We start from the raw sequence: 16,961 nt of genomic DNA, 5'->3' as shown, positions 1-16,961 counted from the left end.
AATGCATCATTTGACGTAGTTGATTTTCTACAGGAAAAGTGTAAACCAAAGGAACAGCATTTCTGTTGGTTGTACTTTAAGCTAGCGTGAGTGTCATTGTTTTGACACACCAATGTATTGCATGACAGTGTCATAGGTTATCTCAGTGTTCTTTGGGAAAGCTGTATCTCATAACATGTTAGTTATTCAACAGCTTCAGATGTTTGTTTTTTTGATGCTACACTGACGCTTTGGAACTGGGCCAGTCCTTTGTGGGTGTGATCTCGCTCTGTTTGTTTGAGACTGGTGGATGTTTTTGTGAGAACGACGACGGACAGGTGCTACTCCTCCCTCTGGAACCAATCAGTGGCGGGGCCGGAGGTCACCGCTATATAAGCTCAGCAGTCAGACATTTCTCATATTCAAAAACAGCCAAGGTTTCTTTTACAAAATAACAACTTTTGGACACATTTCAAACTGGATTTCAAAGCGTCTCCTGCAGTCATGGCACCTATTTTAGTTAACTGCATGGGGAATGACCACAACGATTACATCAAGTGAGTATTTGGGAACCTCAATTAAGTTTGGAATTGACTTTTTCTTCTTGCTGCTCTTCAAAATCCAATGTTTGGTAATCCATTCAGAGCATTTAGGGTTGATTTGAGCGATCTGTCCCTTTATTAATATGCTGCGCTGTATTGCTTGTAGACAACTCGTCCAAGTGAAAAATCCTTACTTGGACACCATGGAGGAGGATATTCTCTACCACTTCAGCTTGGGCACCAAGACTCACAACCTTCCAGAAATGTTTGGAGAGATTAAGGTTTGTGAAATGCAAATATAAAAAATTAACTAGTTTACAATTTCAGAAACTAGAATTTACCATATTTCTCTATTTCCCATAGTTTGTGTGTGTTGGAGGCAGCGCAAATCGAATGAAGGCTTTTGCCCAGTTCATCCACAAGGAGCTGGAACTGCCTGGAAACCCAGAGGAAATCATAGATATCTGTGAGGGAACTGATCGCTACTGCATGTACAAAGTGGGACCAGTGCTCTCTATAAGTGTAAGTATTACAGCGCAGTGACTGTCTTAGTTGGCTGTATTTCAACTGGCTTTAAATATTGCATTGCTGATTTAATAATGTCACTATTTTTAAAGTGTTTTGTTATCCTGTTTCCATCACAGCACGGCATGGGTGTCCCTTCCATCTCCATCATGCTGCATGAGCTCATCAAACTGCTGCACCATGCTCAGTGCCGTGATGTGGTCCTGTTTCGCCTTGGAACATCTGGTGGAGTCGGTAAGAACATTGCATTTTTTGTTTTGAAACCTTTTCAATTGGTGCTTTTCCCTGAATCACTCCTTTAAAACAAAAACAGAATAGAAACATGTTTTATTTCTGCCTGTTGTTGTCTCTAGGTCTGGCTCCAGGGACAGTGGTGGTCACAGGATAAAGCAGTGGACTACTCCTTCCGCCCCCAGTTTGAGCAGGTGGTTCTGGGTAAAGTCATCACCAGGAGCACTGAGCTGGACGAGGGAGTGGCCAATGAGCTTCTGGTGTGCTCCTCCGAGCTTCAAAACATTCCTACAGTGATCGGAAACACCATGTGCACCCATGACTTCTATGAAGGTATAAACCACCTCTCATGCTCAGGTTGTTCGTGATCATATTTGTACATCAATCACAGAGAATTTCAACAGATCAAAACCATTGGGTCAGGGTAGTGACGCATCCTGTGCTGTGTCTCTTCAGGTCAAGGCCGACTTGACGGAGCGCTCTGCTCCTTCTCTCACGAAGAAAAACTGGAGTATCTGAGGAAAGCTTACGACGCTGGAGTGAGGAATATTGAAATGGAGTCCACCGTATTTGCTGCTATGTGCCGTGTCTGTGGCCTTAAAGGTACTGTTTAAGCTACAACAGCTAATTGACAGCTTTAAAGATACAATGTGGCTTCTAAAACACCTCTACGCCCTTTAATTAGACTACTTCGATATTGTTCAATAATAATGTCACAAATTGAGAATGTAGAATACTGATTTATGATTTGACCCGATGACGTGAGAACCAGAGACTCCCTAGCATGTACTGATAATCTCTTTTTTCTCTGCAGCGGCTGTGGTCTGTGTTGCATTGCTGAACCGCTTTGATGGAGACCAGATCACCTCCTCTCATGAAGTTCTTGTGGAGTACCAGCAGAGACCTCAAATCCTGGTGTCCCACTTTATCAAGAAACGCCTGGGACAGATAGTCTGAAACCCCCACACCTGCCATCCCAACACCAGCCTCCCAAATCGAGTGTATATAGCTGATATGTTGATATGTATATATACTGTACTTGTTAATATGAGTACACTTATTTAAAACATTAAGATTTTTATCATTTCATTGATGAAGCTAAAATGTTAAGCATGTTGCATATGTATAGTATGTATTTTATCTTTTAATATTTAATACTCTGGTATTTATGTAAGGTAACATTAATTTTCTAAAGAACATGTACTGTATGTTGATTTTAATATTTGACCTACGCTTGAAACCTGACAAAAGCTGTTGGGTGTAATAGCAAGTTGGGAAATCATACGAGGTTTGCAATCTGTTAGCAGCCTTTAGTTTAAAGGTTTTTCCGCTTGTGAAATGGGAAGTACTTATTAATCCTTAGTGATTGCACTTATGATACACGAAGATGAAGTGGACTTTCCTACAATGTATTTCAGTGATGAATGTGTTATCAGATGACCAGTGACATACATTACATTTAGATGCTTCTGCCAAACAAGCTTGTTTTTTTGCAAATGCAAACGTCCTGAAAGTAGCAAAAGATGTCAATACATATTGACAAAGGTGCTGAGAGCTCATTTTAATTTGTTGAAGGTACATGTTTATCATCACTCAATGATACTGTATTTCTCATGAGATGCTGTAAAGTATAAAACCTTCAATAAAAGTCAATAATACTAATTGCACTGTGTCTCTTACACTTTATGAGTACAGCAGCTGTTGTACAAAATGGTGTAATCTGTCCAACTGTGAATATGATTCTTACACATGCAGCTTATTCATTTATTATTTTTTTTATTCAATGTAACGTTCAATACCAGAACAAGGTTCGGACTTATTAATGTGTCGTCAAACAAGTCCCCGGTCAGAATTTGAGCATGGATTTGGTATCTCGTCTGGGTGGTTTAGAGGGCGTGATAACAGACAGAACCTCTTTAGCATACTGGCTGTGGTGCAGACCCGCCTCCCGCAGGGCCTGCTCGGCCCGCACTCTTGGATCAGACACAATCTGGAAAACAGAAGATCCACAGTAAATAAGACATATCCAGCTGTTTCTCACTAGATCACACCCACTATGTTACCATTGATTGTTTTTATGGTTTACTATGTCTTTAATGGTTGAAACCAGATTAACAATTTAACCCTGACCGTTTGGAAAATTAGAGGAGAAGAGTTGCACAGTTTGACAATCATTAGTCATTGCCTGTGTTACACAATAAGCAAATTCCAACCATGATGACTAAACATCGCAGACTCTACAGTACACTGATCCACCGGGTGGCCTTGAGATCAAGGCTGTGTATACAAGTGTCTGACATGAGGACAAACATTGATTGAGCAGCCAACCACCTTGCATAATCTTTCTGCACTTCATGGGTCACCGGTCAGTCTCACCCAAGATGAAACTAAACATTCTGTGAACGGCTGAATATGGTTAAGGAAACTGAGGAAAGATGCCTTTTGGGTTCATAATATGTAGAGAAAAGATAAGGACCTCGGGGCAAATGACCATGCAGCTGTAGAGCTTTTGTAATAATTCAAAGACAAGCTAAAGGTTATAGGAGGGTAGATGTTATCAAGCCTCACCTGTGAGTCTGTATACGTGTTGATACTGTAGAGAGGCCTTTGGAGCTCAAATTCCTTTACATTCAAGTGTCGACTCCTCCAAGCCTCTGTATCTGCCATCATCCTCCCTGGGTCTGCCTCTGCCACCACACTAACCTGATATAAATAAATAGAACATTTACTATAGTGATAACATACAGTTGTCTTTTTACTTACTGCCATAAGGTGGCACTGATGCCTCCACTCAGAAAAGGATGAGTCCAGGTCTTCCCTTGTGGTTAAAGAGGGTTATGTGCAGATAATGATCCACCTGGTTTCGGAGAACTTCCAGACAATTCTGTTTCTCTTCTTCTTCCCTCTGCCGCTCGTGCTCCTGCACCTCTCTCTCCTCCCTGCGCCGCCGCAACATCCCTGCCCGAAACTGCACCCTAGAACGAGCACAGAGGGTGTGGACATCAGACCGTAACAGCCCCTCTCTTCCTCTGCCACGACCAACATTATTGCCTATCGCTCCTGACACAGCAGTCCTCCGGGCTGTGGAGGGTTTTATGGAGCTTCCAGAGAGCAGCTTCTCTCTCATCATCTGTTTTTTTTTATCTCTTTCCTCAACCCCATGATTCCTGTTCTTATTCCGGCCCAAGTTCATTCTCACGACCAATGTCAACACCATTATCTGATATTAATGCCAGTCTCTGTGAGCGTCTGCAGAGAAATGCTAAGCACATCATACAGAACAGGAGGCTTTAAACTAAATAGTATTAGACCAGGCTAAAATTGCAGTGTTTCACTCTAGGCGAACGTTTCTGGAAAACACTTCTACACCACTGCAGCAAGGTGAGAAGTTAAACCATTAGAGGTCAAAGGTTTTCAGCTGCTGTCAAGTCGCTTTAAAAGTGCCTGAACTTAGAGGCCATCCTCACTATAACACTACTTTAGGAGCAGGCGGCGGCTGACGTTAGCACAGTTTTACAAGCGTGTCCGAGAACTACGGTGGCCTTCAGGTAACGTAAAGGGCCCTCTCTAGAGCAAGAGTTTGGTTTGTCCGTTCTGAGTAACTGTAGAAACATGGCCCTGCAACATAGTGGACTATGTGGAAGAAGACCCGCTCCCTATGTAGATATGAAGGGCTCTTTTTAAGGTGACGAAAACGTCACATCCCAAGTACATAGCTCCTGCAGAGACGCAGATGATGTCGCACAACTGCTTTCACATGCTGGATAGTGCTTCCTATGACCAGTAAATTCATTTTGACACAGTGAAGTATCATGTCAATAATTGTAACATAGCTTAATATTGGTTACATTAACAAAACACATAAATATGTAGTTGTAGTATATTTTAGAGCGTAAGACGTTGTCAGCCCATAAGCAAAAAGGTAAATACGTGTCATGCCATGCTAATAATGTGTTCTTCGACTTCTGGATTATCTTTAACAACTGTTCATGCTGCAACACTCACCTCTCTTTATCTCGCCTGGCCTGTTCTTCCATGACGCTCCTCAGATTAGCGAGTCTCTCCTGATCCCTCTGCTCAAGCATCTCCCTCCTCTTCTGCTGCTGTAAATAAAACTGCCTGACCTGGGGGGAAAACAACAAATTTACAAAGAATAACGACAAAAAGTTAACAACAGCCGCAAGAACAGTAGCCACACTCCCACTAATTGGACTGCCACCGAACTTGTAAAATCGTCATGTCCTATTGATTGTGACAGAGCAGGAATCAGATACGTGTAAATAGAAAGAATGAGATGATATTTCAATGTCTGGCAATCTATTGTGCTAAATTATATGAAATCCAATGCAGCCTAAATGCTCTCATTAATCAGAGTGTCTCAGGTTGCTCATGCTCTCGGAAAAAGACCCCTGAGGAGAGCGTTAATTAAACAGTCAGACACAAAGACACCCTCCCACACACACACACACATGCTCGTAGACACACACATTGTGGAGCTCAGACCTCAGTTTCAGTTTCCATAAGGGAAAAATCATTTGTGTATCTGCCCATGCTACACCCCTTCCACCAGGTTTCATGAATTGGGCGAGTCATTTTTCTGTAACTTTGCTGACAACAAACAAATCAAATCTAAAACATATCCTCCTTGCCGGAGGTAATGATCATAATACCCAGATAATTGCAACAACACATGCCTTAGGATATAGCATTGTAATATAGTTTTACAGAGCTCCTGATGTTCCAAAAGATTATACGTTTTTATTTATCTAATGCAAACGTTACTTAAAAGTTATTTAACTTAAGTGTTTTTGGTTGAGACAGCTACATAAAATAGATAACTTTCAGGGCTGTTTTTGTCTGCATTCAGCCATATTATTTTCAGAGAGAACACACCAAAAAGGTTTTAGCAGGAGCTGACGTGCCACATATAATTTGGTGCTTTTGAGTGAAATCATTGCTATTTGTGTGCCCAGGGCTTGGGAGCCAATATGATGGATAAAAGATGGATAAACTTCCATCTAAACCTAACCCATCTATACCCATCTATACACATCTATACCCATCTATATCCATCTATACCCATCTATAGCCATCTATAGCCATCTATAGCCATCTATACCCATCTATATCCATCTATATCCATCTATACCCATCTATACCCATCTATATCCATCTATACCCATCTATACCCATCTATACACATCTATACACATCTATAGCCATCTATACACATCTATACCCATCTATACCCATCTATAGCCATCTATAGCCATCTATACCCATCTATACCCATCTATACCCATCTATATCCATCTATACCCATCTATACCCATCTATACACATCTATACACATCTATACACATCTATACCCATCTATAGCCATCTATACACATCTATACACATCTATACCCATCTATAGCCATCTATAGCCATCTATACCCATCTATACCCATCTATACCCATCTATATCCATCTATACCCATCTATACCCATCTATACACATCTATACACATCTATACCCATCTATATCCATCTATGCCCATCTATACCCATCTATACCCATCTATACCCATCTATAGCCATCTATAGCCATCTATACCCATCTATCTATACCCATCTATATCCATCTATATCCATCTATACCCATCTATACCCATCTATACCCATCTATACCCATCTATACCCATCTATACACATCTATACACATCTATACCCATCTATATCCATCTATGCCCATCTATACCCATCTATACACATCTATACACATCTATACCCATCTATACACATCTATACACATCTATACACATCTATACACATCTATACCCATCTATATCCATCTATATCCATCTATACCCATCTATATCCATCTATACCCATCTATACCCATCTATACACATCTATACACATCTATGCCCATCTATACCCATCTATACACATCTATACACATCTATAGCCATCTATACACATCTATACCCATCTATATCCATCTATATCCATCTATACCCATCTATATCCATCTATACCCATCTATACCCATCTATACACATCTATACACATCTATACCCATCTATATCCATCTATGCCCATCTATACCCATCTATACACATCTATACACATCTATACCATCTATACACATCTATACCATCTATAGCCATCTATACCCATCTATAGCCCATCTATATCCATCTATACCCATCTATACCCATCTATACACATCTATACACATCTATACCCATCTATATCCATCTATACCCATCTATATCCATCTATAGCCATCTATACCCATCTATTCCATCTATACCCATCTATACCCATCTATACCCATCTATACCCATATATACCATCTATATCCATCTATACCCATATATATCCATCTATATCCATCTATACCCATCTATATCCATTGTCCATTGAAATATACAGCAGATCATTCCTGCTGAGGATACCTGCATAAAGAAGCATATGTGAAATATCCCCCTCTATAACACCCAAGGTAGTTATGCACTCAACTTGTGGATGTTGTGAGCACAAGATAACAAATACCATCAGTCATCTAGAAAGAATATTTACTATAATATGCTTATGTATGGAGCTCGCTTATACACTTATGTTTTAATTCCACTTTTTGGTTTGATCATAATACAAACGTTGTGTGTATCCCATTTCTCCATGGTAACACATAGAAACCTTACAATTTGAGTGAAATCCTATAAATGACAATGAAATGAAATGTGATTGTACACATTCATAGTGCTGCAGGAAGAAGAAAAAACATGATACATTTATTGTTATTGGTGTGATGAGGTTTACTTTGTCTTTGTGCTGTGATCGGATGGCGGCCTCCTTCTCCTGCTCCCTCTTTAGCCTCTCCTCTTCCACCTCTTCTTGTCTCGCCGCTATAGTTGTTTCCAGCTTCGCCACCTCCTCCTGCTGAGCCCGCCACTGCTGCAGCTACAAATACACCCCAGGGAGAAACAAAAAGCAGGTTATTTTCCGCTAACAGCTGTCTTGAAAGACTAACTCATAGGGAGACAACCAGCTGAGCCCCACTGCCATTGTGCTAACGTGTGGCATGAACTTTTGAAGGTGTCAAAACTTCCTGTCACACTTTGTGTTAGATCACCTCAGGAGGCGTCAATGCATTGAATTATAAAAGAAAAGCCTTTTGTTTGAGCCCTATAACAAACAGAACTTATTCTAGTGAGGAGAGTGCTGTTCTTATGAAGCAATTCAATATTTTTTTGTGTAGAATGTCAGACATAAAACAGCTTAAAGATGATGTATTTTTGTCATTATACAATTGGGTTTGAAGGGCTTTTATGAAACTAAGAGTGCGTGTAAACTTATCTGAAAATACGTTAATCATCAAACATGGAGATACATTGTTTTTGACAGAAAATTGACAAACATTTCTCTTATTAAAGTGTGTTCACTTGCTTGTAGAGAAAGCAATCTTCACTCAAGCAGCTAGACGTCTGAAAACAGACGGTCTAAACTTATCACACACACTTACACACATACACACACACACACACACACACACACACACACACACACACACACACACACACACACACACACACACACACACACACACACACACACACACACACACACACACACACAGTCCAACATTTACTGGGGAGTGAGTGACAGTTTCGTTATGCAGCTGCCTCTCTGCGGCGGCGTGCCGGGTATTAGAGTGTTGCATTCTGACCAGGCAGACAGATTCACAGATCTATCAGCTGAGAGCTTAGGAATCCCCTTTGGAAGGAACTGTAAATTAACATGGTCACGCACATTAGCACCAGAAGTATCATCAAGTCAATCATACTTGATGTCCGCCTGAGAAAAAGCAGCAGCTGTGTGTTTGAGAGAGGGCTTTAAACTATCCAGCCTCTAATCCACTTCCATCTGACAGTGTCAAAGCTGGAGATGCAACATGCCTCTTCTTTAGAAATCTAAATGTTCTCTCATGAAGACATTTAGATCTCATTTTTCCTGATACTGGGTTCAATATGAATAATTTTCTGCAGCCAGAAGAGCATTCTTGAGTAGTGAATGAGTAACATATACCATAACTGTTTAGCAGTGGTCTGCTCCTGCTTTTTCCTTTGTACTGAGCTTTATTGTTTAATGTTCACCTGTTGGTGTTGCCATTGATTCTGATATTGCCTTTTGTAATATAATCTTGTGATCGTGAAAGGTCACAGTAATGATTCCAATAAATACTTTAGTTGCCTCGAGCTAAACACCAGACCTATGCAAAACCTCTATAGCACTTTCAAGCTTAAGTGTGCAGTGGGCATCTTTACTTGCAACATTATTTTTGGCCTAAGGAAAAACAATACCTGTAGTGTATAACACTAACCATAAAAACTTTATGTTCCATTAGTGTTTAGGCTTTGTGTTAAATATTGCAAAGATCCGAGATGTTATTTCAGATAGCACACATAAAGGGTTTAAACACATTTTAAAGTATCCATTCAGAGTGTCCTGTTGGCGTTGGGCTCTAATGTAGAAGCTGACCATGTAAGGTAATGACAACAGCCCTGGTTTGAGTCCGGCTGAAGGCCGTTGTAGCTGGTCATTACCTATCTTTCTCTCCTTCTCTCCGTCTGAAAATGAAATTAAAGAAGCTTTTTCTTTTTTTCTTACAATACAGAAAAACAAGCGCACATAATGAAACCATCCATCAAACTCCAGCCTGGCCCAGATAAAATACCTGCGTGTTTTGATGCTTGGAACCTTGAGATGGGCCGTAAAAACAACCTGCTGGGTGGGTCTGGAAAGCATGTTTTTTGAGACATACAGACTAACATGCGAACAGATAACACTATATTTGTTTTGGTTTCCCAAAGTCTCATAAAGCAAGTTAATTTGCAGTGGTCCCCTAAGGTCAAAGAAGCGTCCAGCCCACTGAACAGTGTAAGAGCAACAGGGGCTAAATGGATTTTGTATGTCTGTCTTGTTTAGGCAGAGATCGCAAGGCATTTTAGAGAGCACAAGAGAATAAAATGGTCATTATGTACAGTCTACAGTAATTTGTCACTGAAATCTCATTTTCTGTGAATTCAAAGGGAAATGGGACACCATCCTTTTTCAGGGCAGCACAAAAATGACTGCAGAGATGTCAGAATAACAAAAGAATGATAGCCTTTTTATCTGCACACTGCAGCCTGCTCAAAGCCTTTGTTAATATAACTGTACATGTCTTCTGTCAGAAGGCGTTGCAGCAGCCTTCATTGTAACTTTCCATTGCAGCTCATTTAATAACAAATTTATGATGGATGAGTAAAACAGATTAGGTGTGAACTCATGCTAATCTTGAACAAATATCACTGCTGTGAACTAGAGCAGCAAACCGGAGAGAATGACTGGTGTATTTATAAGAACAGCACCACTCCTCCATATGTGGCAGCGGTGGCATTAATGACATGTGAGATGATACTGAATTTTTAAAAAGGGGCAAGTGTAAATTAAGAGATAATCAAATAAAACTATGCACTTCTCTTTGCATTTCCATAGCAGGGGCAATGAGAATCTCCTTGATGTCGGTGAAGGGAAAATTATACACATGCAAGCAATTAACTCCTCAGAGCTGAAACAATGTGTGGCCCACATACTGTGACAACTGCTGAGACTCTACCGTGTCCATTGAACCAGCAGAGGATGACGGGTAACTTGTTTGTCACTAACACTCAGCGACACAGGTAACACACGGTACCGAGAGAATACACTAATCACTGCAGGAAGGGCACACAGATCATACAAAGTTTAGAATCTCCTACCACAAAAGCATGATCGGGTACAGTCAGATGGTGGAGATGACTATACTCTGTATTCTCGCATGGGCTTTTATGTTTTATAAATGGAGAATAAAACGCTGTACAATGGTTCAACAAGACTGACAATTGAGAGAGCAGAAAGAGACAAAGATACCTCTGAGTGTATACCTCAGAACAGAAGAAATCACCAGTCATTTGTAAAAGAATGGAAGTTTAGCATCAAAATCTTTGCAGATTTAAATAGAAAAAAGGCTCCTGTTTCAGTGTCAAGTGCTCAATAATATCTTTACCAAACTGGAATTAACAGGTCTGTTGTTACTTAACACTTCACAATAGTAATAGAAGGTTATTCTAGGGTTAGCACTGTTGGAATTGGATCAGGGAATATCAACTGAACATACAATGGACTGACAGATCACTGTGTAAACCTATTTAATCTAACTACTGAGTGTAGACTGGAGAGGGCCCAAAGAAAAACTGGTTTCTAAAACATCTTGTGGTTCAATAATGACCAAGCGTCACTTACACTCTTGGAAAACAAACTCCTAACCGAAGGATATTTGAAGGGAAAAAATGTTTTTCCACAGTTATTTGCTTTATCATGCAATACTGATGGGACATCGACTAAACAGAAGTTTTCAACATTTATTGATTATTCTTTTAGGGCCCAAACTATTTCAAATGTATAATACATTTGGTGTCTGAATTATACTATTTTCATCTATGGTTTAAACTTTTATAAAAGGAAAGAAGAAAAAAATCAATATAACATGTGATAGCAAACTTTTGAACAGCCGTGTACGGTTATCTGAGTGCAACAGGGCTGTTTATATTGCAGAGTGCGATGGAGAGCAGAGCAGGAAATGAAAAATGATATTTCGCCATAAACAAAAAACACCCATCTTGCGAAAATCGTTCTTCTTTTCATTGTTGTGTCGCTCGTCCTGCTGGGCCGCTCATCCCTTTCCCACCTGAGCATGTTGCAACAATCTGTCATCCCTCCAGGCTTTATTTACTTATGTGGAAAACACAAATCGCTCATCAAACATGACTGGGAGTAAGATGTAAGTGGGAGGCAAAATTAAAGCAAGGAGAGAATAAAAGGCTTGAATGAACAGTAACACCAAAGAACAATACCATCTCATTACTGCAGCCAGAACACTGCAGAACAAACAGCTGATGAAGAAGAGTCTGTCTTTCAGAGATAACTTGGAATGAATATCTCATGCATTAAATGTTAACTGGTTCTCCTAATTATCCATTTCATTTAACTTTTCATCATACCATATACAATTAGAATACCGTATATCACATCTGGAGCTGAACAACTGATTTTTGATCAATAATGGCACATATGAGCAGACGCATGAATCCAGCCAGCCATCTTTGCATGGCCAATCTGTGGTTGTCAAGAACAATCTGTGGCCTGGTGACAGTCTTGCCCTTTCCAAAACAGACGGGTACAAGCTCTCTCTGAAATCAAATTACCTTGGAATTCCTCCTACTATATGTCCCTCAGAAGAGAGCTGACAGCACAGCATTTGCTCCCTCACAACCAATATGTGCTTTCATGTGAGCCCATGGAGGCATAGAGAAGATGAGATGTGGTGGACGGTGTTTATTTGCATAAAAGCAGCTAGAAAACATAACACGGAAGAAATGTTCTACCTTAGCCGACAAGTACCATCACAGCAGTCCTTTATCTTCTTAAATCGGTAAATAAAGTAGCTTAAACCAGTTAACATTGGTAGAAGCTGTTGTAAGAGCGTCTCAAATTGATTAGTTCATTTTTGTCATTTTGCAAAGCATCATCTAGACGCGTGGTTCCAAATCTTTGTTTGTCTAACATACTCCAAGCCCTATCACATAAACTCATAACTCTTCATTGGCACCACTTGGATGTTGTAAATGGATTATAAACTAATTTAAAAGTGGATGTGGTTACTTTATTTTCTTTATACAACCAACATACATTACTTAAAAAAGGTATTTGTACAGTTTTTCCATTACCATTAGCTAGTTATTTCATCTTTTTGTCTATTGGCTTACTATTTGAAGTGTCTATCCATTACTTTTAGCTAACAATTTCAACTCTGCTCACTTGCTGACTAGTTTTCACAAATTCTAAATAGCAACAGGTGGTGTTAATGTGTTAATGTGCAACTGACACTTGACACCTTCTATTTTTTTTTTTTTGTTTAGTTGAGCTTCCATGTAGCCCCTGGCAACTGCAGAATCACCCTGTACACTATGCAGAAAAGCGTAGTGTACAGGGTGAAAGTTTAACGACTAAGGATGAACTGCTCATAATGGACCACGATGGTGACAATGAGACCTCCATAAAATATACATGTTGATACAATTAGGAGGTGGCCTTCCGGCTGCATTGCACCAGCCTTCTACAAAATCATATCCTATACAGCACACATAGTAAATAAGGAATATCATTGTGTACAAAGGGATTTGATCTCAAGAGGGGTGAATGACTGTAGAGTCGGAAGAGTTGCTTGGGTCAAAAGGAACAGCTGCAGGAAACAAAGCATTAAAGAAGCAGATGCAACGGGGAGAGAATCCATCTTGTGTCGCTGTGCTGGGATGATAAACGCAGTGGAAAGAAAGATTGGATGCAAACAGGCATCCATCTGAGCCTCCACACAAACTATGTGCACATGCTCTGCATAAACAAAACAAAAACATGTGGATGTGGAAAAGTCTTGGGAATGAAAATGTCTTTGTGAATTTATTTTTTCTTATTGCCTCAGAGAGCCATGAAAACAAAACTCAGAAATGTGTAGCTTATGTTCTGCTTCAGATTCACCTATACTGAAAGTCAAAAGCTGCTGTTGTTTTGAAAAATACAGTTAAAAAAAAGGAGCTTGAAGGTAAATACTGCTGTCTTGAATAACATATTAAACCATTTTAAAAACCTGTGATGTCTTTTCTCCCCTACACAACTTTATTATGCCACAGTCATCGTAAGTTGCTCCATTCTGACAGAAACAAATGTGAAGTGATCATTGCCCTTGAATTTGCTTCTTTACTTTACACCCGTAGTAAATGACAGAATGAAAGGATAAAGTGAAAACAGTCTATATAAATGTAATAAATAAGCTGCATAATAATAAAGGAAGTTAGGAGAAAAATACCTGTCCAACATGACATCATTATGTCAGTCAGAGTGAAAAAATCTGCAAGCTGTTGATTGTTAGGAACTGTAGGTGCATAGGAATTCTAAGTTGTTCTCTCCTAGTGAGACCATTTGAACATTAAAGAGAGCCTCCAGTATTTTTTCCATCAATACATTTTAACTATATACACACCAAACCCGAGCAACGTGCCCTTTACACTCTTCTCCCTCGAGCATATAGCCTACAGCTCTGCATGTTTAGTCGAGTAATGCCACTTCAGATTGCACGTACTTGAGTGCACAACCGTTCTCCTTGAAGATGAGGCATTCATATGGAAAAAAACATTCATTTTCAACCAATTCTGTCTTCCAATCCAACCTTTGTTTTAGGTTTAGAGAGAGAGAGAGAGAGAGAGAGAGAGAGAGAGAGAGAGAGAGAGAGAGAGAGAGAGAGAGAGAGAGAGAGAGAGTTGGTGTAAGGCATCAGGTGCAATTCAGTAAATCAGAGTGATGCTGGTCCTATCTTAAGAGTTTTACAAGTTGCACAGTTAGGGGCAGCTTGTGAAATAAAGAGACTGTTTGATTGCTAGAAAATGAAATGAAAACACTAAAATAAAAGACTAGTAAAATATCTAAATAGGGAAATAGAATTTAAGTGTGACACAGATGTGAAAAATCAACTGTTGTACTGGGACAGGCAGGGTCATATAGTGTTGTGTCCAGAGACCTCATCCCTGCATTAGGTTTGTTGGTTTGTTAGTTCACAACATACATGGTCTTCACATGCAGTGGAATATGTGGTTAATGAATTAAATGCATATGTACAAATCCAGCTTACAGTTAATGTAACCCAATAGACTAAATCTGGGGACATTTGTACATTACTAATTAATGCAAAGCACAGGCAAACTCCACAGGTTGCAGTGAAGCATGCATAGGACCTTGTTCCTGCAAAGAAATGGAAGAAAACTAAACCAGCTTGCTACCCACTGTTTTGTGATATGTCCTGTTATTTTCCAAAAATAGACTCAGCAGTGATGGTCCACACAAACCCTACCTCTGTACATCAGAGACTCTTGTTATCTAATCCGTCAAAGGACATCAGCACTATTTTGTGTTTTAACTGGCAGACAAAGCAAATTCAATTTGTCCAGCACTGCATCAACAACACATGTATTTGTTCACATGAGTAACTTGTTTGTTGTGTGAATGTGAACTAGTACCCCTCAGAGACAGCAGCGTCATGTTTGCAAGACCATCCTTATTAGCTTGTTTGCATTCACAGCCCATCCCAAGTGGCAGCTAAAGCGAGAGATGCTGTCAGGCAGCCTGGCGTAATATGCAGCCTTGTCAGCAGATATACTGTACACAACAAGACAGTCAGACACTACGGCCTGTCTGGTCCCTCATCACTATCACATCTACACATGTGATAGGTGGAAAATGATATCATGCTAAATATATACTGGAAACCAGCGGCATAATGTCCACTACACCAGTAGATTTGAGAGCCTTTTAAATAAGAAGTAAACCCCGGAGAGCTCATACTGGGTAAGATGCAGAAGTATAATATTAAACTTATAAATCCACTGCCTGCAGGGATTACATATGGGTTGGAGGCACAGAGCTGTAGCATAATTGCTAACATAAAAATGTGCCGCCTCATAAAGTTGGAAATGTTCCTGAAATGTGACAGCTCCTGGTGTGAACGTATACCAGACACTAACCTTCTCTCTGAGATGCGAGCAGATGTCCTGCTGGTGCTGGCGGCCTCTGTGGAGCTCCAGCTCCTCCTGGTGGGCATGTTTCGCCTCCTGCAGGGTGACCAGGGCTCTGGCCAGCAGCTCTTCCTGGTCCCGCTGACACTGCTGGGTCACCACTGTCAGCTGCGCCTGAGTGAAACGCTGCCAGTCCCACACACGTTCATGCTCCATCTGGAAGACCAACATCCACGGAGAAAGCATTTTATATTACCGCATTACTGAATTACGGCATTACTGATCGTCTAAGTTGGTCAAATGTATCAGTTATCCGTATAAGCTTGACCAAAAAAGGTAGAAATCGAAAGATGAATAGGAAGTGCATTACTGCTGAATTATACATAGTGTGCATTCAAAATGAATGACACACAAACAGAAATCCACAAACACCCCTACATGATACACTGTCTATAATAATGGCAGGATGGCCACAGGGAAAACTCTGTGTCAGATCTGGCTCTGCTGGTGTATGAAACGCTCCCTCTGTCCTGGCTGTGAAATGTCCTGAAGGAAAACTGTTCCTTTCTGTGTGAGGGCTGCCTGTAGCTATTCATCATTGTGTCAGCGCTCACAGAGGCTGCATCACTTGGCTGCTTCACTGGAACAGAGGGAATGATATTCATCTATGGGCTAATAGCGGCTAACTGACGGTGGGAAGGCATTAGACGGCTGACTGGTTTTATTGAAAATGAGTGAGCTGACAGACCTGCCAACGGAACAGAAGTGCCAGAGGCAGTCAAGCAAATCCTCTTTATTAATGCACAACTTTAGAACTTGAGGAAGATCCACCCTTTGTTCTTCACTTTCTCTTGTCCTCTCCTTCACTACCCTTGCCTTCCTTGTGTGGTTGTGAGCGAGCGTGAACACCGTGTGTGTGTGTGTGTGTGTGTGTGTGTGTGTGTGTGTGTGTGTGTGTGTGTGTTTATATATATATATATATGTGTGTGTATGTGTGTGTGTGTGTGTGTGTGTGTACATGCTTGCAATGTGTGTTCACACGTGAAGGCAT

General features: G+C 40.4%; 2 protein-coding genes across 7 annotated transcripts in view; one reads left to right on the top strand and one right to left on the bottom strand.

The window, feature by feature from the left end:
• The first annotated feature begins 418 nt into the window (after window positions 1-418).
• upp2 (uridine phosphorylase 2) lies at window positions 419-2,930 on the top strand. The gene is given in 8 exon segments (XM_029458651.1): window positions 419-536; window positions 688-802; window positions 885-1,043; window positions 1,166-1,280; window positions 1,400-1,428; window positions 1,430-1,610; window positions 1,734-1,880; window positions 2,092-2,930. Coding segments are annotated over 8 exon segments (942 nt in total). The 5' UTR covers window positions 419-483; the 3' UTR covers window positions 2,235-2,930.
• The window catches only part of LOC115026059 (coiled-coil domain-containing protein 148-like), a 26,970-nt gene continuing 12,829 nt past the window's right edge, over window positions 2,821-16,961 (bottom strand). For all 6 annotated transcript variants that reach the window (XM_029458650.1, XM_029458647.1, XM_029458646.1 and 3 more), the window contains exons 10-15: window positions 15,920-16,126; window positions 8,088-8,228; window positions 5,283-5,401; window positions 4,135-4,252; window positions 3,846-3,980; window positions 2,821-3,267 (exon numbers count right to left, since the gene is read on the bottom strand). In XM_029458650.1, the coding sequence (XP_029314510.1) occupies window positions 3,124-3,267; window positions 3,846-3,980; window positions 4,135-4,252; window positions 5,283-5,401; window positions 8,088-8,228; window positions 15,920-16,126 (864 nt within the window). In that variant the 3' untranslated portion in view covers window positions 2,821-3,123. The remainder of the gene's footprint in view (window positions 3,268-3,845; window positions 3,981-4,134; window positions 4,253-5,282; window positions 5,402-8,087; window positions 8,229-15,919; window positions 16,127-16,961) is intronic.

Source organism: Cottoperca gobio, chromosome 21, assembly GCF_900634415.1.
Source record: "Cottoperca gobio chromosome 21, fCotGob3.1, whole genome shotgun sequence".
Classification (NCBI taxonomy): domain Eukaryota; kingdom Metazoa; phylum Chordata; class Actinopteri; order Perciformes; family Bovichtidae; genus Cottoperca; species Cottoperca gobio.
The sequence above is the reverse complement of the archived record's forward strand: the minus strand, read 5'-3'. Positions and strand labels throughout refer to the sequence as shown.